Source organism: Tauraco erythrolophus, chromosome 14 (assembly GCF_009769465.1).
Source record: "Tauraco erythrolophus isolate bTauEry1 chromosome 14, bTauEry1.pri, whole genome shotgun sequence".
In the NCBI taxonomy this organism is placed as follows: Eukaryota; Metazoa; Chordata; class Aves; order Musophagiformes; family Musophagidae; genus Tauraco; species Tauraco erythrolophus.
In genome coordinates, this window is record NC_141478.1 from 3,147,264 (window position 1) to 3,167,140 (window position 19,877).

Here is a 19,877-nt window from a genome sequence, read left to right on the forward strand (position 1 = left end):
GATTTGTGTCTGAGCTGCTGCTCCTGCTCAGCGGTCAAGGGAGCACGCACTGCCTTGCAAAGGTCTGCAAAGAAAGCACCTGTTCCAAATTCTTCAGCGCAAAGTGGTTTAAACTAAAAGAATATAAAGCAACCTTCGCCTGGAATAAGAACATCCTCACTGTGATTTTTAAAATAGCTTTAAATTGCTCTCTCCCTTAACTTCAAATTAACTTCCATTTCTTTCATTTTTGCTTTAACTCTGCTCTGACCCTGGACCACAACTTCTCGATGCTCTGAATCCCCAACCCACAGGAGGCAGCCAGAGAGCATTTTCAGTGGTAGGATTCAGACTGGGATAATGCTGTGCTGCCTATTTAATGAAAACATGCAATGTGCTGTAAATCTTCTTCCTTAGTGCTTCCTCTATGAAATGGCTTTTCCCTTTTCCTCAAGTTTCTTGTATTTTTGGGGGGTCTTTTTTTGGGAGCAAGTGTTGTTCTTTACCTGCAGTTGTTTAGTATCTTGCACAGCTGGATCCTGGTAGTCCGAATCCTACAGCTCCCAGCTGGAAGTGGACATGGGCTGCCTGGAGTGGGTTTGGATTTAGAGCTTGGAGAAATTCTGGTTCAGAAACCACTGTAACTCATGCTGCCATGCTTCAAGGCCTCTTGCATCTATATCAACCTTTCAAAAGCATGGATCTTCCGTTGGCTACGGGCTGGCTGCATGGGAAAAACTCCTGCTGAGGTAGATAAATTTATAGCAGCTTTTGCTGGATTTCCCTAATGAGCTCTTCATTGCTGGGATCTTACACGAACCAAGAGATGTGTAAGATATACCGTCCATTTACCTGACTCACCAAAGATTTTTTTTGTGAGCACAGGAATAATGTCTCCTGAAGGGGGAACAAAAGGCTCAACTACAAACACCTGCCACTTGCTGCTGCTCTTTGCCATCCACACTTTCTCAGCTCAAAGTACCAGAGGTTTGCAGCTATTGAAAGGTAGAAAGAAACTCCTTGACGAAGAGGACGGAAACGCTGGGGAGTCTGCAGGGCATAAATGGGGGCTTTTGCTTGCCATAAGTATCGGGGCAGAAATGCCATTATCTGGGGAAGGAATGTCCCTTCTGTCGGCTCAGGTCTGCTGTCACTTTGTTCTTTATGGACTCACAGTCAGCGAGTTATCCGATCCTTCCCGAATCTACAAAGTGATTTTCTCCAGGCTCTGCTTCCTCTGTGAATGCTGCAAGAAGTCATTTCACGCAGCGCAGGGCGTCCCTGTGAGCGGCTGAAGCAGCTAACGCCTACCCGGGAGGTGTGAGAGCAGAAACGGCTCCCTGCAGCCATGGGACCGGCTCCTGCCAACGTCTGTGTCAGCCGGCGTTGGCTTCGGCCGTGAAGGAGTCGCCTTGCGGAGCTCGGTTTGTCCGAGCCGATGTGGGTGAGAGGGGTGGACGGTGGGGACTTGGTGTTACTCTCGCAGAGTATGCACGTTGTCAGTGTGAAAGGAGCTGGTGCTCTGGGTCACGTTGCTGGTGCTCTCACAGTTCAGGGGCTGTTTGCTACATCTTTTTTTTTTTTCTTTCCTTTTCCCTAGGGATAGATATTCAAGGAACATATCTGTTGCGAGCTTGGCTTTGTCAAAATGCTTGTTTAATTCCTCTTCCCGCTGACGTGCAGGAAGACAGAGGTGCCACGGAGGAACTGAGTAACACTGTCATGTCAGGCAGGGAGCAAAGACAAGAATTAGACCTGAGTCTTTTGAAGCCAGTGCCTGCTTCTGACCCTGACCTGTTGGCAGGGAGCTGGGTCACTGTCTTAACACAGGCAGGTGCTGTTAGCCAGGGCGTGCAGTGTTTTGCAGACCACTGCGTTATTTTTATTATGCCAGACTCGCCTGCCTTTTAGGTAAAGCTTTCCTTGCTTAAAAGGAGGGAGAAATGTCTGGGATTTGAGGAAGAAAGGGCAGGGATGTGTCTAAAAGCAAACCACTGGCAGACACAATGAAGAGACATTCTCTACAGCCTAGTTAAAGCAATTTGACAGCACCTTTAAAACTGCCTCAAACAGAAAGGCACAAGTGGGAAAGGCCCAGAGAGAAAGGAGAGTTTGTGGAGGTTGTTAACGTTCAGCTCCATGCTGAAGCACTGCCGAAGGGAGCGTGTGGCTGTTACTATCCCCTTTTCCTTCCGCAGGGAGGTAAGTGCATGGATGGTGCAGGAATAGGGTCGGTGGATTTGCTGTGGCCTTATTGCCCTCTCCTTCCCAGCCAGGTACGCGAGTGCCAACCCGGGCAGGAGGACCCTGCTGCTGGGCAGAGCCTCCCTGGCTATCTGCTCAGGGCAGGGGGCTGCTGGCTCCCAGGGCTCGTCCGCACTGACCAGTGCCAGGTACCACCTTACAGCTGCGTAACTCCTACGCACGGGGAACCTGCTTCCCACCACGGCAGCCTTGCTGGTTTCATTCATCTGTGCCCACCTGCCTCATCGCCACCGCTCGGCTGGGCCGGCGGGTGGGTTTATTTGCTTTATTTGCGGGTTGTTTTATTTGCTTTCTTTTCAAGGACAGCTGAGCAGCGTGGCCAGACTGACACCTGCGAAGCCCAAGGAACGACAGGCACCTGAAGGAGCTCTGCTTCGCAATGGCCCCCAGCGGCACCGCAAACCACCGGCGATACGGCCCCCGGTGCGCGTCTGCCCCCGCAGCCCGGCCGGGTGTCACCTCGTCCCCACCGACACGGGCCCGCGGGAGGGCGGCGGCCACCAGCCCCCGGGCGGCCACCGGTGCGAGGTGGCCACCGGAAAGCGGCGGGCGCCTCACGGCGCTCCCGCAGCCCTGACGGGACGGAGGGGCGGGCGGAGGTGTCCCCTCCGGGAGCGCCATGAGAGGGAAGACGACGGCAGCGCAGCGTCCTCCACGCTCGCTTGCGGCAAAACGGGAAAAAAAAAAACTAAAGAGAGGGGGAAAAAATAATAAAAAGCACGTAAATGTTTATAAGCGCCCGTGTGCCGGCCAGGCGGCGCGGCCCCGCACCTGCCGCGGCAGCCCGGCCCCGCCGCCGCCCCTCAGGGAACGGGGCCGCTCCCCCCGCCGCGGGCTGGCAGCGACCTGTTGGTGCCGCCGCTGTGGAGGCGGGCGGGAGCAGCGCCCCTCGGCCCGGCTCCGCTCGGCGGCGAGCCCGCCGACAAAGGCGGAGCAGCGGCAGCCGGGGGCCGCCCCCGCCCCCCGCCCCCGGCAGCGGGGCCCGGCGGGCAGCGCGGGGCTGGGGCGCTCGCACAAGATGGCGGTGGGGCGGCGGGAGAGCGCGCTCCCCTCTTAGATGCGGCCGCGGCGGCCCCTGCTCCCGGCGCCCGGCGGGGCTTACATGGCGCTGGAGGACCTGCTTTGTCTCTGCTTCTCCGCCCTCGCTGTCCTGGCTGTGCAAGGTGGGTGAGGGAGCGGGGGGGAGGGGGGGCGGGTGGGTGTCGGTGCCCCCGAGCCCGCGGACGGTCGCGCGTGGGGCCGCGGCGCCACCTGCGCTCACCCCGCGCCCGCTTGGCCGTGGGCAGCGGCCAGCTCCCCGCGGGGATGCGCTCCCCGTCCGGGACTGTCCCCTCTGCCCCCCCCGTAGCAGCCTTTTCCCCTCCTTTAGTGGCCATTCGCCTTCCCGGTCGCCCTCTTCCCCCTGTCAGTGTCCGCCTCCCCCGTCCTCCGTGGCCATTTTTCACCCCACTCCCCAACTCCCATCTCCATCCCCTTCTCTCCCCGATCTGCTGTTCATCCCCGTGAGCCAGGCGATGGCCACACTCGTGGCTTCAACCCGTGTGTGGACGGTGCCTCTTTTTGGGGGTGACACAGGGGGTCTCCCGCAGGGGGGAGCGGGCCAGCAGCAGCGGCCCCCGGGCTGTGGTCATGCCAGCAGCCAGTTTCCCCTGGAGGGATGGCGGCTGTGCCAGATGGGTCGGGGGCCGAAGAGCTTGTCCAGCATGGGCTACCCCATGGTGGGCCATGGTGGGGACCCCTCACTCCCCTCGCCCCGCTCCCGCTAGCGCAGGGTGCCGGGGTGGGCAGATGTCCCGTCGGTCAAGGAAGCGACCCAGGAGCAGCCGTGCTCCTCGCGCCCTCCGTTGTGCAACGCTTACGCAAACGGCTCCGTGCGCCAGTGCATGGATGCCGGTGACCGACTGTCCGCTTTGACCGTCGAGGTTGGCATCGAGGGTCGTTCGAGCTGCGGACCTCGGGGCGCGTGGTTCCTTCCTCGTGCGCCCGCAGACCTGCAAAAGCTTTTGTCTGCATCCCCGAGGAGGACTTGGAAAGGTGGTAGGCTGGTGGAGCCGTTCTGAAAAACGCGAGCCGTGTACGTGCCCTGGAGTTACTCTTGTTTGAAAGAGCCTCCTAAATGGGGGATGGCGGTGGAGGAGCCATCCCTGTGTCGTTGTACGTTTTTACTCCTTTTTATGATACGTTCGGGTTCGGCAGAACATGACAACAGCACAAAGGATGTTTCGTATTTATAGCTTCAAAAATAGCCTTTTGGGGGTGAATACACTGTGGTGGACGGCTGCAGGGTTGTTTTTTCTTTTCTTTCTTTTTTTCAGAATGTTGTGTAAGCCCTGGGTAGGCTCCCGTAAGGGGTAGGTTATCGTTTGATGTAGGTGCAGCGTGGCGGTGGCTGTGTGTAGAAATGAATAACGGGCCATGTAAATGACCCATTGTCATCAGTGCGTGTGGGTTTTTCTAGATGGATGGCGGTCTGTGACCCCACCAGCAGACGAACGGGTAAACTGGGGCGGGTGGGAGCTGCATCTCCTGAGTGTTTGAGCAAACAGCTAAGTGGATCTCGAGGCTTGTAACGGAGAACAATGATTTTATTAACAAACAAAAACGAAAAAGAGGGGCGGTGAAGTGGATGTTGTTTTTCAAACCCCCTTCAGCAAGAAAACTCCAAATGCTTCGCGGGAATTTGCAGTTGTGGCTTCTCTGCTTTTTTGGCAAGCAATTAGGCAACTCGTGAAAATTGTTTCTGTTTGTTTTCTAACAATGGGCCGCGTATTGTGCTTTGCGTCCGCGCAGTTCGCGGACGTGCTGCTTGGTACATGTGGATGTGCTTTCCAACAGGTGGGTTTGATTGTGAGAAGAAAAACATGGACTTGTTTCAATCTGAAATTAATTTGGCAGAGGGTTGAAATGGTTTTGGGAAAGTCTGCGTTTGATCCCTAAGCCCATGTGTTTTGATCTAAAGTTCAAGCCTCGCCAGGTATGAAATACTTAGGAGAGAAGTAGACTGGAAAACCTTCCCCTCTCTGTGGGCTTGATGGAAACCGTGCCAGTTTACACTAACTGGAGATGTGATCCAGTGTCCTGAAAGCCTTCTGCCTCTCCTACTTTGAGACTGTTTTCCCTGCAGTAGCAGAAAAGTGTTGAAGAAAAAAACCTGCCAACCAGCCCCTCTTCAGTTGACTGGCAAGGGGGTTGTGCTGGTTGCTTTCCTTGGGGCTCTCCACAGGGGATGTGTCGGTGGGAAGTGGGCTGAGCTTTCCATCCCGGCAATCAGCCGAAATCCATCTGGGTTTATGTTATTTGGGTTTGCGGTCGCGTCCTCTTGCTGCAGAGCAGCTTTCCTTTTTTGACATCACCTAACTTTGGATTTGTTTTAGCCTTCCCGTCGTGTCCGTCTCGGCGGCGGCGCCCCGCAGCGTTGCCATGGTTTGGGATTGCACGTCTCCGCCGCCGCGGTTCCCCGCGCTTCGCAGGACGTCACCTGCACGCGGATCCGTTTGCCCTGTTGTCGACCGTGGTGTTGCACTGTCGCTTGTCCGTGGGCTGGGTTGCAAGGAGGCAGGGTGAGCTCTGCAGGGATGGGGTGTTTCTTCAGTCCCCAAGAAATGGGGGGCGCTGACAGTGCCAAACACTCGTGTGCGCAACGTTAGCGAGGTTTTGCCTGTGTCGTGTTTCCAGGAGCAGGTTTCTCGCGCGGGAGCTGGCTGCCGTTGTGCTGTGGCTGTCATGACAGCCAGTCTCCCAGCCCTGGCGGCAGAGGCTGCTCCAAAGTGGGGAATGTTTCTGCTGGCATTTCTCGGTTTCTCTTCTGGTGTGCGAGGCTGAAGGAGAAACTACTCAGGCTTGGCTCTGGTTTTGTTTTCCCTAGCTTTTTTCTTCTCTTTTTTTCTTTTTTTGCGCCTTCCCCTTTCACTACTTTAGAAGTCCAAAGTGAAGCAGAACCCGCTGATTTTCTGATGTCTCCCCTGTTTCTGCAGCAGACTTTTCTCCTGGCAGCTGTAGAAAGTTTGATCTGCTGCGAGGGGCCCCACACGGGGTAGGTGTATTGCTGATGGTACACGAGCCGCTTCCGAGTGGCGCAAGTGATAATTTAAAAAGAAAATGTTTGGCAATCTGCCTTTCCCTGGGGAAGAAAGGAGACGATTCTCGTTGCTTGCATGCTTGCAGCCCGATTTGGAGCTGGAGGCAGCTTCTGTGGTACGGCACAGGTCTCTCTGTGCATCAAATGCACCAGAGTCACCTGCCTTTGGGAACTGCTGGAGTGGGCTGAGTGTTGCCGTGGCATACAGGGTGTCATGCTTGAGTGCCCACTATGATCTTGGGCTGGTTGCTTCATCTGCTCTGGTGTCCTCAGGGCCTATCTTTAGACAAAAATAGCTGCACGCTTCTCTATTGAAGGTATTGAGAGGCTGAAATCCATCAATAAGTGTTCAGCACGTATATGATCTTTGTCACTGTAGTGTACAACTTTCCCAAGGACAGGGTGTTGCCTTGTCCCATGTTGGCTCACGAATTTGTGACTCCTGATACCGTATTGCTTGCTGTGTGATTTGAACTCTACCTCTCTCAGAGCCGCCTTCCCAAATGCTGGCTGTCTTCCCAGGGAAAAATCCAGGTGCTTGTGAACCAGATGGAGCATCTGCAGCGTAAGAGATGCTGCTTGCACGATTTACATGCTCCTGTCCTGTTTAAATGGCTGCCTGGCCATTAAGCCCAGTCATGGTTATATAATTAAGATGGGAATTAATATTTAATCTGATTGTAATTTGCTGTTGGAATCTGTCCCAAACTGTATCTCTGCTTGAGGTGAGCAGGTACCTGAGGGAAAACCGAGGCCAGTGTTACGTGTAGGGGATTTTCTGCTTGGACGCTGAGAATTATAGGCCTGCCTTGGGTGATGGCAGAAACCCTAACCTTTACAAACCCGGAGCGATCACAGTCATTTTGTTATCTGTAGGAAGCAAATGTTTGCTTTATAGTCAGCTGTAATACTAGAGGGGATATGGGAAATCCTTGTTATCAGTATTTGCCAAGTGCATGTTGGGCCAAAATCAACTCTGGTGCAATTTCTTTTGGAGAAGAGCTGGACCCGCTTGTCTACAGTATTTTTAGCCTGGTTTTCTAAGGAAAAGAGACTTACGTAGTCATGCTGTCTGGTTGTCTGTCTGTCTCTCTTTCCTTTTCCAAATAATTTTTGGACCTGCTGGTCAGTCATACCTAGTGTGGATATGGAAAATTCAGAGTTTTTGAAAAGAAGTGATCAAGTAGAGGAGAGAGATGCAATTCCTGCATGGGCTGAAGGAAGGGTGCTGGAAAACCCATCTAGGATAGGTGCTCTGCAGGAAGAGCTTTGAACAGAGCTTACACCTTGTTTGAGTAGGGCAGTCACAAGACACAAAGCTGCAGGAAATCACGATCTCAAGTTCTTGTATCCACTTGTTTATTTGATTTTTGAAGTCTTTTGTGCATTAAATCATGCGGCCGTTTTATGGTTATGCCACCATTCACATCACAGGGCTTGATGATAGCTCTTTTGCTTTCCTTTCTTATTGGGAAAACATTTTCCAATCACAGGACCTGGAGCTGCTGTGACATTGGCTCTTTGTCTTGTCTTTGTGTTGGTCACTTACTGTCTCTGCCTCGGTTTCCCCATTTGTTCCAGCTGGGCAGAAGATGTTGTTGCACACTGTAAGCATATGAAGAGCAACGTCACTCTAAGTACCCTTCTTGCATTGGTTAAAATCCCATGAGTAGGTGACCTCCAAGTGCTGCTTATGCTTTTCTGACTTAACGGCTCGGTGAGAGGATCCACAGTTGTTAAAACTGAATCTACCATCTTCATAAAATGCAGAGTTGAGCTGTGTTTTTCCAAGCCTTTCTAGAGATGCCAAACTCCACACCAGATGTGGAGGGAAGGACCCAAGAGCTCCTTCTGGTTTGCCTGACTTTCACTAGTATACTGGAGTCATCCTTGAAACACCATTGAATTTTCCGAATTCTGAAGAGTAACAGAGCCTTTGCAGGGAGAGGAAGAGCTGGGCAGCGTCTACTTCCAGGAGGGCAGATACCTGCTAGAGTCACAGCTGCTGAGAAGAGAAATTCCCTGGGAGAACCCAAACACTTGTCATCAGCCTTGTTTAAGTGTATCTAACACTTTCCTGTTCGTGGGTGTCAAGGCACTTGGCTCGTAAGCGTGTATGTGGCAGTGCTTCTGCCTTGGACGTGTTTTTGTTCCTGTCACTGATGCCCTTTGGTGTCTCTGAGTCAGATCTTCTCCTGCTCTTAATCCATGGGATCCTGCTGTGGTGATACGGGCCTGCTTTATCAGAGAAGTCCAGTAGATGCAGTGTGGTATCTCTGTGGGTAATAAACCTACTCTGTGGTGGTTATGATAAGCAATTGCTGTACTCCGCTGAAACTTTCCTATCAGATGTTCTGAAATTATTTAAAAATCTGTGTCTGCATTTTAAACGCAATTGCTTGTTACTGCCATATTAAATTCAGCTGAGCTATTGAATAGCCTGGTTTATTCTATGCTTTCTTGTTTTTTAACATTTTAATTTTTCTTCAGGATCTGTCGTGTGGATTTTTTGAGGACAAGTCGTTAATATCAAAGGTGCGTTAATGAAATATGAGCATCCCTAGAGGTTGCTCTCAGCCCACATGGGTGGGAGAATGAAAATGTAGTGTGTGAATCTATTTATTGCATTTGTGCTCAGTCTGCTGTGGCCCTTTCTCTTATTCTGACTGACTTCCCGGCTCTCATTGCCTGCTTGGATCTTTGAACCACATTCGCTTTTGAGTTGGGATAGCTTAGCACCTGGTTAAATGTAAGAATTTGGGAAATTAAACAGTTGAAGTGGAACTCCAGAGAAAGGTGCTGGGATGGCAGAACGTGGAGCAGAGGTGGAGCAAACCTGGGCTGCAGAAGCAATGCCAGGCTGGCAGCGGGTTGAGGGGAATGTGATAAGGTCCCTTTTTATGTTTCACTGTCTGTGCTAGGAAATATGCATCCTTGATAGTTTCTAAATTGACCATCGATAGATGATCAAGTTAATTGGTGTGACCAAAAAGGTCATTACTTAATGGGATGAATTTCCCTGCTGTGTTGTGTGAATACACCAAGGGTTTCGGCAAAACCTGGCAGTTTATGCATGCAGGGCTTTGATAAAACTTCTTTTTCAAAAGCATCAGCAGTGCTTGTAGGTTTTAAAATTACCCAAAATTTTGCACTTGATGCAAGACTGTCTTCTCTGTGCCTCTCTGCTGGCTAGTTGGATCCGATTTGCAGAATGGGGGCATGTATTTTCCAGACAAAAGTGGAATTGTGCCTGATCTTAAAAGAAAACTAGTCGAGTGTTTACTGATTTGTTATTACTGCAGCTGAGAAGACTCTTATGTTCCTTTGGAAATCTTTGCCCCTTTTTTGTCTCTCTTTTTTTTTTTTTTCCCTCAAACTGGTCTAGTGAAAAACTCCAGTGTGCTCCTTGTAGTGCTAATGTGATGTGCTGTTATCTTTCTGGAAATATCACTGCTGCTTTAAAAGGATAACATGTACAGTCCTTCTCTTAATCGTACTGATCCAGAGGGACTGGGCTAGTTGCAGCCCATTTCTATGCCCTACCAGTCTCACTCCTCTGCTTGACTCCTGGCAAAGCCTTGAGAGAGCTTGTAAGGAGGAGACGTGGAGCTTTTCCTCACCGAAAAAGTGTCAGGGAGGGCAGAGAATCAGCAGATGTTCAGGCTGATGTTTAGGGAGTTTAGCCTGTGATGTTGGGCTGGGACCTGTCACTGTATGGGAGATAAGGCTCGAGATGCTGGGGCTCGTTTGAGGTTATCTTCAGCAGTGGGGTAAGAAGTATGGCATGGAGTGGAGGATCTGGGGTTGCTGGCTTGACTCCATTTTTTCCTGCTTGATAGCTGTCTTCCCTCGCTGTGGAGGCTCAAGCAGCCCTGCTGTTAGAGAACTGGGGTTCTCATAGGAGCCCATCATGTGCTCCACAGTCTGTGTGTGCTTGCGAAGGCACTAGGCATAGTTACATAGCAAGGCATCTTGGCAAAACACACATAGAAGATAAAAGGGGCAGAAGAAACCCAGCATCTGATCCAATACCAGCTCCTTTGCTGGGTTGGCAAAAATTGTTTAGATCCTCCTTCCCAAGAATGATTTTGTAAACATAATACTGCCTATTAGCCATGTAAATTACTGTCATTGGTGGCAATTGTTGTGATGGAAAGATAAGTGTCTTGAAACTCTGGTTTGATTTACCCCTCCTGCCCCCCCCAGGCTTGCTAACCAGTTGTTTATGTCAGGGCTGATTGCGGCTTTTGTCAGAGAAATCAAAATATTGATCAGAATTATTTAGCTCTGTTTTTCCTAGGTCACAGTAAATACAACTTCTCTTTCTTCTCCTTTGTACTCTGTGCTGAAAACAAAGCGAACCTTTCCTCGAGGAGATGAGCCGAACGTTCCCGAAGTCAAATGTCATCCACTTGAAGAGGGTCCTTAGGAGCAAACTTCATATCTGGAGGCTTTCCTCAAGAGTCTGTCCGTTGAAAATCTGGCTAGCAGCAGTACCTCAAGTGCTATTGTGGGATTTTCTTTACGTGCAAAGTGGGGAGAGAAGGAAGTTTCTCCCAGCTGCTGGCAGAAAATAGCTTCCCATTTACTTCACGCTTGTGGCTGCTGCCAGGATTTTCTGTTTAGCAGCAGAGGGAGTTAAGTGCGAGGTGAAAGGCTTCAGTAACACTTCAGCATCCGGGCACGAGCCTGAGCCGTCAAATAATTCTTCTCACTCTTTGTTTTTTTACCAGTCAAGGCGCTTGGATAGTTTTGTAGGTTTAAGACTAGCGAGGCCGCTGCCTTCGTGTGTACTGCGGGGAGCTGAGGGTGTTTCTTGTTGCAGGTTTAACAGTTGTGCTTCAACAAGAGCAGCTCTTGAAGAGCAACACCCACTCCTGACTTAAAAGCATTTTGTGGGTGCTTGTTCATCACAGCCCCTCGGTAAGCTGGTTTGATGTCTTCGCTCAGTGATGTGCACCTTCATTCAGTCTGACTTCACCTAGCTGTGGCTGTAGGTATATATGAAGATGGGTACCAGTATGAAAAGCCTCCCTGCGGGTATGTGTACACTAATTGCATTTCCTGGTAACCTGCTCATTACTAAGATGAATACACGCTGGTCCTTGAGTCTTTCACCTGTTTTCTGTCCCTTAATCTCAGCCTTCTGTAGCTAACACTACTGTAAGTAAAAGCCCTGCTTTTCTCAGAGTTAAATGTTCGTTCAGTAGAGGAAATTTCTTAGCTGCTTGGATTCAGAGCCTGACCTTTCAGGTCTGGACCCTGTGAGTCCCTGGGGGCACCTGTTCCCCCGCAGCTCAGTGCGGAGCCGCTGTTCAACTCGGACAGCCAGTGCTGAATGTGACTTTCCACATGGGATGGATCAGAGCCAAGCAGAGGGAAAGGTAAAGAAGCCTTCAGCTCCAAGACCACCTCTTTGGTGAGCAGCCAAGCTGTTGCTGAGGCAGATTTCGGGTGTTGCAGCAGGATGCTCGCATGCAGGAAGCCAGAGGAAGAATTGGGATGGGGCACATATGTGCAGCTTCCATATAGCTTTTAAAGAGAAAGGCTGCCATCTGAGCTGAAATCACACCATGTAGTTACACTTGCATAGAAAAATACTATCTTAGTCTTACAGCAGCTTTCACCAAATAACATCTCAGCCACGTCCTCCGTCAGCACTTCAAGTACAGGTGGAGCTTTGCCCTCTCCCACTCGTAAAGATGCCTCTGCCCTTTTCCATGTTGCCTACACAATGCAGTTCTTTATATTCTTGTGTAAATGTCTCCAGCCTCTGCCCAGCTGTGTCTGTGAAGCAGCAGTGAGCCTTCAGAAGTAGGAAACCAATAGTAGGACTTCTTGGGCTTTAGGATGGAGGCATTTGGTTCCCTGCTGTATGACACACTTACGAGTGGTTTCAGGCAGCCCTTTGTCTGCCTCGTAGTTTTTAATTTGTAAAATGAGGTATTAAAATTGCTCTCTGAGAGGCTGAGCATGAATACTTTTGGGATGTAGGTGTCCAGATGCTGTGGGGCAACGTGCTGCAGGTGTGTCTTTCAGATGTAGAAGCCTGTAGAGATGGGGAACAGGTGCTGTACAAAATGCATTTGTCTATGCGATTGTGCAGATGTGGTTGTGCCTACCTGTCTGTGGTGCATCAGCACTGGATGTGTGCAGGTGCAGTGGGAATACAGAGATGTGTATGTGGTGTGTGCAGGCCTGTAAATGAAAATTCCTGATTGTTTATGTATTTTGAACTTTGTGGGTTTAAAAAAATGCTGCCCTCCTAGGAAATGTTTGCATCTCACCAGAAACTTGTTAGTCTGGAAATTTCACAGTACTAATTTTTATGGCATTTCCTAAGCTGAACTAATTGGGTATTTTGCAATGGGGAAGACGAGGGTGTGGAAGTGTGTTTTTATGTAGATTTCATTAAAAATGTGACTTGGATTATCCTGCTAGCTATCTGAGCGATGTGAAGGTCTCTGCTGGAAAATGCAAGTTATTATAGGCTAGTGACTAACAAATAATCCTTGGCTAATGTGGGGTGGGCTCAATTAATGTTAATCCCTGCTCAGCAGTAGTAAAAGTTGGATAAAGTCAAGGAGATTTTGCAAGGCTGTTGCTGACCTGAACTTGAGAATGATCACATAGCATTCCATAAAATGAAAACAGTTCTTTGGAAGAGGCGTCATTCTCATCTTTCCTTCTGAGAAAATGGCTGTTCAAAACGGTCCAAAATCGCCTGGAGATGGGGATTTCTCTTGTGCTGATGTTATGTGCTGAGGCACACAGGACGTCATTAAAAGAGGAGCATCATTAATTAGTCTAGATTAATGGAAATAAGTCTGTTTCTAGTAATAAATGAGGTTGTGTTCCTCAGTCCATCACAGCCACCATCTATAGTGCTCATCTAGCAGTCTGATGCAGAGGCTCAATCCCTCCTCACTCTGGAGAAAAACAGGCGATTTGGGTGATTTTGCTGAAATCTCAGTACAGGTCTGGGTGTTGTTTTCAGATGTGTGTTGATGAAGTAAACAGAAGCCCAGAGTCGGCAGGGAGGAGCATCCCGTCCGAGCCTGGGCCCCGTTGATGCAGGAGGGCCCCAGGGTGGTGTGACGGTCCCCACAGGCATTCTGCTGCTCGGATGGTGTAGCGTGTGTCCTTCACCATTTGGAATCAAATCCAGTGCTTTTACTGCTTTGTCCTCAAACTGTCAGGTTTCAGCTGGCTGCAGCTTTGGAAAAAGGAAAGATTTATGTGCTCTGAAGAGAAACTTGTCCTGACAGTCGGTAAACGCACTGTAGATGTTGGAAAGTTAAACAGCCAAGTAGGTGTGAGGGATTTTGGAACATAGGCTATGAAATATATTTTCCTCCTGTTGTTGTGACAGAAGTAAGTTTGAATTTGGAAATGTGATGGTAAATTCCCACCCATTCTGGCCCTCAGTCCTAACCATCTTCAAAAGGTGGTACTGCTCCTTGTTTTCCTCAACCTTCAAGTGTATTCCTGTAGCCATGGATATGGGCATTGTCTTGCTATTTCTCCTAACACAGTCCCTGAGCTGTAAGAGCTCACTTTGCTTTTTCAGTGATAACTGAGTTTCCAGATCACAATCGGATACTGTGTTCGAGAGGTGGACTAGGTGAGAAGTTATGCCAGGAGGACACAAAGTCCTGAGATGGTCAAGTCCTTGGTAAGATCATTGCGTTGTCTGGCCGTGGGCATTCCTTTGACTTAACGGTTTAGCATCTCCTGTTGTATTATTTTCAATGTCTGCTTCTCAAACCAGCCCTCTTATCTGCTGTTGTCCAAGTGAGGCTGGTTGGCCAGCTGTGTTGATAACATACCTTTGTGGGTTACGTGATAGCAAAAGGGAGCGGAGCGTGGCTAGATAAAGCCAGGGGTACCCCACATCCGTGGAGGGAGCTGGTGTCAGACGCTGCAGCCTGTAGCCAGGCTGTGAAGCACAGATGGATTTTGTGACTTCCCGGCGGCCACGCGGTGGATGGTGACAAAGCTGTGCCTGGGCAGCCTGGTGCTTTGTCTGGACTGCCCACGCTGTCTGCTCGCTGCGATATTAACTCCTGGCCTAAGCCCTGCTCACCTTTCTCTTGTGTTCCTGTGCTGCGTGGGTGGTGTGTGTGCTCTGCAGTCCTTGTGTCCTCCCAGAGAAGTGGAACCTCTCTTGGGGTGATGCAGGCTTGCAGTGACAGTTGTCTGCACTGAGCTATTAAAACATACTTCCCCGTTAGTTTTCTTTGTTGCTGCTCTGAATTGTCTTCTCTTCCCTTGTGTGCTGGCTCATTATTTCTCGTTAATTCATGGTTCTAGCAATTACCTGGGAAATGCGGGAGAGTTGGCAGCAGTTCGATGAGCCTGACTTCTCGGGGGTAGGTGACTCTGTAACGATACAGCACGTGAGAGTTGGTTCTTGTCTTCTCGGAGTGGCAAGTTGCACACCCAGGCCTCACTGCTGGGGCTTTATGGGACAGATTGGCTGTTTTGCAGAAGGCTGGAAAGCACAAGGATCAGAGAGAGGGGCTATATGTGCAGATTTCTGGGGTACCTGGTAGGACTGAAACTAGAGCTGTTCCTGACGTTTCGTATCTGCTCTGTATTATGGCACCTGTCCTGAAGAGACGCTCCAGACTTGAACCCCAGCTTATCAAGAAAATGTGAGCAAACAAGGGAGACTCTTTGCTTAACTTTAAAAACCAAAAATGTACAATAACTAGTTCTAAACACACGCCAGGGGATTTTGTTTGTTGTGAAAGCTTTCAGCTCAGTCTGAGGAGGAAATGTGTCGTGGGATTGTGTGTCACAGCAGCGTCAGCCCTGCGGAAGGGTTCTTTGCCCTTTTTCTATGCAGACAGCATTTCAGGTAGGGACAGAGATGCCAGCACGCAGCGAGATGAAAGGGCTGTCACTGATTAAAACATCACAGTTTCTCTGCTTGTAGCTTGTGTTTTACTGGCAAGTATGTTGTGCCACTGGTTTCCCCGTACAAGCGCTCCTTTTTTAAAGGCTGTATTCATATGTGAATTTCTCAGGTGCTACGAAGGATCTCTTGGTGGATGCTGGACAGATAGTTTCACAGAGAAGAGTTCAGGCTGTTGGTGAAGAAGGGGCTTTACCTGCCTTCGTCCTTCCTTTTTTATTTTCAGGTGAACTGCAGAATCTCATTACCAATGGCAGTGGCAGGGCTTTGAAGATTTCTGGCTTAATTATCTTATTTGTGCCACGAGTAGCAGTGAAATCCGTGTGCTGTCAGGGAGACGTAGCTATTGTGCCAGCTGTACAGGAGTGGGAGAAAAAGGTCTCATGAAAGGGCTTGTGCAGAGGGTTTGTTTCTGACGACACTCTTGGGCCTCATGCATGTTCCCAGCTGTCAGGTGCTGCGGGATTTTCTGCAAGGTCTGGGTGGGGTGAATGAGGTGCCAGTGAGAAGCTACCGTGTTCTGGACACCATCCGTGGCCCTGCAAATGCCTTTTTTGGGTAATGCTCGTGCAGGTCAGCTTGCAAGGTTGACTTCTTTCTTTATCCGGGCTGTAAAAGCAGATTAATGTTATGTAGAATCTGCCATTTGGCTAAACATCATCTGCTGTCCCTGGGGAAGGTTCAGGCCCGTTTTCTGTGTGTGTGACTTCCTAATGGTTTCCTTGGCAGGAAGTTTTAGGTACCTTCACATAATTACCAACAGTCTTATGTATAGAGGATTTGGGCAAACGGGATTTTTCCCTCTTTTCTATTCAGCTCACTTCTAACAGGAGGGAGATGCAGAGCAAGACTGTAACCCTGAGAAGGGTGGTGGCAGAAGGAGCTGTGTTGGGGGCAATGGTCCATGGAGCACATGGAGGGCTTAGCATAGCCAGAGGCCATCTCTGGCAGTAGCAACTGGACAGGGCACAGCTGATGGATTGTGACAGGAGATGGCCAAAGGTACCCAGAAAGGGAAGAGGGGGTGTTTGCTGAGGCTGCATGAAGCAGTTTCACAAAGTGACTTAAGGAGCAAAACCAAAATGGATGTTCCCAAAAGAACGCAGCTGTAGCCCTCTCTGGGAGCTGAGGCAGCATCGTGGAGCCACAGAGGTGGGCAGCTCCATCTTCTATTCAGACGTAGATGTGTCTCTTCTGTGTCGAGGTGGGCCAAAGTGAGGTGGCGGTGGGGACTTGGCTGTGTTTTGGCCTGGGGGCTTTCCTGCTGACTTGGGTAGAAAATGCTGGGTGCTTCACAGGGGTCTTCCGTGAACATGGGTGTTCAGCTGATGGTGTGGAGATGCATCCCATTACCCCTCTGTCTACAGAGGGTCTCTTTGGCTGCTGCATGGTTTTGTGTGCTATGACGTATAACTACGAAGGTGATGGGTCAAATGTAGCAAGTCCCAGTGGTGTGTGTGAGGGCTGTGATAGAGCCAAGTATTTGCACATCATCTCCGAGACTCTGCTAGAGACATATCTCTGTGTTTATGCTCAGATACAAGGAATCTTCTGCTGTTTGAGTGAAACGGGTCAAAACATTATTAACTCTAGCTCTTGCTGTTCTGAAGCGTTAGCCAAGTGTTGCCACCTCTCTTGTGTAGGCAAGGGACTTCTGAGGCAGGTACAGACTAAGTAACACTAAACTGCATGTAGCAAAAAGGCAAGTTAAAGGAGTGCAGGAGTATTTGATGCCTTGATCATCAGTTAAAGGCAGAGGGATGAGAAAGATCTTTGATGATTAAGATCTTTGATCTTGAAAATGATGAAAAATTCAGAAACATTAGAATGTCCTCTATCCTTGTGCAGTTTCTTGGGTCTTTTTTGGGTCGGTGTCTCTGCGCCACCCTTACCTTATGGGAATAGGCATGACCACGGCCAAAAAGAATTGAGGGTAGTAGTTTGTTTTCAGATGCTCCAGGTGACTGGTCACTGAGGAGTCCATAGGAGCCGTTTTCTCTGGCCTTTTATCTTAGCTGTTGTCATATGGATTCAGAGTCATCTTGTGTGTATATGTGCAATTGTGGCTGGGTGGAAGGCAATGGATTGGGTCCCGTGGCAACCTGACCTGGCACAAAAGCTCAGCAAAATGCTGATTCCCCCTTGCATGGCTTGAGTGAACCCTCCCAGTGCTGGTTTGTAGGTGAAGCCAACCAGTATCTACAGGGCTATTGCTAACTGCTAATAACTCTCCCTCTGGCTTGCATATCCAGAACACTACTAAGTAAAACGAGTGTGCAAAGTCAAGTAATCTTTGCACATCTTGAGTATTGCTTTCCCTTTCCATGGTTCCAGATAGCAGCTGGGAGAAAGTTGGTTTGGAAAACAAAGCTGTTGGGAAACGTTTGTTTAGACACAAGGCAAAATGAAAGTGGAAAACATAATCTGTCTGTTCCTCTCAGCCTCCCACCTTCTTTTTGTTTAAAATGTCCACATGCCAGTTTACTTCCAATAAACAAAAGATGTTCCTTATAAGCTGGTGTTTACTGGTAGGGGAATGTGATTTATTAGAGAACAGAAATCCCTGCTCGTGCCTTTGTTTTCAAACTGGAGCAAGAGTTCATAATTTTATAGACCTTTCAAGAATAGATTTCCTAAAGCAAACAGCGAGGAACTGTTAAATTATAGCCATGTAAAACAACAATGTAATAGTGTGATTGCTCAGTACTAATGGCTTTATTATTTTGTAACAAATAGGAGTGGTTTGGGCTGGTGGGAGATAACATGCCTTTCCTGAGATAGCTTTGGAGCTGATTCAGAGGAGCAGCCAGTTTTAGATTCTTGGGCAGCTTCTTTTCATTGTAATGAAGGAGATAAGGACTAGATGGGTGTTCTCGTACTCCAGCTTTCTTCCAGGATCATGCAGGGAGGAGCAGCTTCCAGAAAAGCAACAATGGTTTCTTTCTACAGTCTGAGAGCCACCGAAGTCTCACGCTGCCCCTTGAAGTTAGACAGGCTCTCAGCTCCCCAAATGTTTTCTTGGGGTGTCTCTGAGACCTGTTTGCCCTTTAGATGGAATAGGAGAGCGATGCAGTTCCCCTCCCAGAATCACAGGTGGTGGGTGCTGTGTCATTGCCTCTTCTCAGCCCTGTCTGAGCTCTGCAGGACTCCCAGGCCGTTGGAACACTGTGTTCAAGCCAAGGGCTTTGGGGCTGAGCTGCTGTGGGGGCTGCTGAATTCTTCAAATCCCTGGGCATGAGCACAAATGACCTTGGAGTGCCTGGCATCGACATCGCTGGGTCCTCTTGAGACTCAGGTTTGTACCTCATCTGCCCGTTTCTCTCCACAGCTGCTTACATGGAGCTTAGACAAGTTGAGGTGTCAGATGCCTGTTCTTGCCTCTGTCTTCCATGTCTGTCACCTCCAGGTGTTGACGGCTCAGGGTCGTGCTGGCCTGGCTGTGGACAAAGCTCTGAAAATAGCGGCGGTTCGAGGAGGGCAGCTCTGCCAGCCATTACCTCCTTGACTGTGCCAGGCAGTTTGTCGCTGCAGGTAGTGAAGAGGCACAAGAGCATGGGTGGTCTCAGCTTGAGCTCCTGCTTCCTCCAGTCTTGCAGTTAGCATGTGTCTGGGGATGCCTGCCTGGAGCCTGGGTGGGATCTCTAACAGATGCATGCACAGTGCCCTGGCCCTCCTCCAGCTCGAAATCATTGCAGTGACCTCTGCTGAGACATGTATGTTGAAAGGGACCGATCTCATGTATTTCTTGGTCTCTTTCTCCTGGTTCTCAATTTTTACGTGATATATTGGGCTCATTTCTGGATGCCTTACACATATGCATGCTGCAAAACCTTGTACCAGCTTAGTTGAGCTCTTGGAAGAAATTGTCTTTGCAAAGAGAGATGTGGCTTGTGATGAAATAGTTTCAGTGTTGCATTATGTCTGTGCTGGCTTTCAGGTTATTCCTGGGCTAAAAATATGGCCCATTAAGACTTCTGGAACAGGATGTAACCATATTTTAAAGATACTTTATTCCTTGTGTGTTATTACTAGGTGATTTAACTGATACTGCATTTGGAGACCTACTTTGTAAGATCACCTTGTCTGAAGTGGAAGTTGAGAAAGGAATCAAGGGGGTGCGTGTTTCTGATGGTGAGGACGTGGTGCTGCCTTGGAGGGCTGGGAGGCAGGGCTTGGGAGCTGCTCTGATGTCTGGCGCTGACTGATCAGGGCTGCTGGACCAGATATTTCCATTTCTGATCTTCCCTGCCCCCAGATGACAAGAGATTCAGAATTGCATTGAAAAAATTATCACTAGGAGTTTTGCCACCTACTTAATTTGAAACTAGATGCGCTTGAGATGTGTTAAACAAATGGACAGTGGCCTTTCTTCTCCCTGGGGACAGCTTTTACATGGATGGGAAGCTACAGATGGGGCCCAAGGCAGAAATGCAAATAGGCAGGGCTGTGATACGAAGCATTTGGCAGCATCGCAGGCTTAAAAGCTCCCTCCCCACGGCTGCTTGATCCTGCTTTCTCGGTTGTGCTGACACAGCTGGTTGTGGGCTGCACTGTGAACTGTGCGAGTGGAGCTTTGGCCTCAAAACTGTGGGATTAAGGCCTGTGCTGCTGGCACCATGAAGCTGACCAAGCCCA

At 49.6% G+C, this 19,877-nt stretch overlaps 1 protein-coding gene across 1 annotated transcript in view; it reads left to right on the forward strand.

The window, feature by feature from the left end:
* Positions 1 to 3,301: 3,301 nt before the first annotated feature.
* IGDCC4 (immunoglobulin superfamily DCC subclass member 4) overlaps positions 3,302 to 19,877 on the forward strand; it is a 94,377-nt gene continuing 77,801 nt past the window's right edge. Inside the window, exon 1 of the mRNA XM_086620245.1 lies at positions 3,302 to 3,407. Within this exon, the coding sequence (XP_086476371.1) occupies positions 3,302 to 3,407 (106 nt within the window). The remainder of the gene's footprint in view (positions 3,408 to 19,877) is intronic.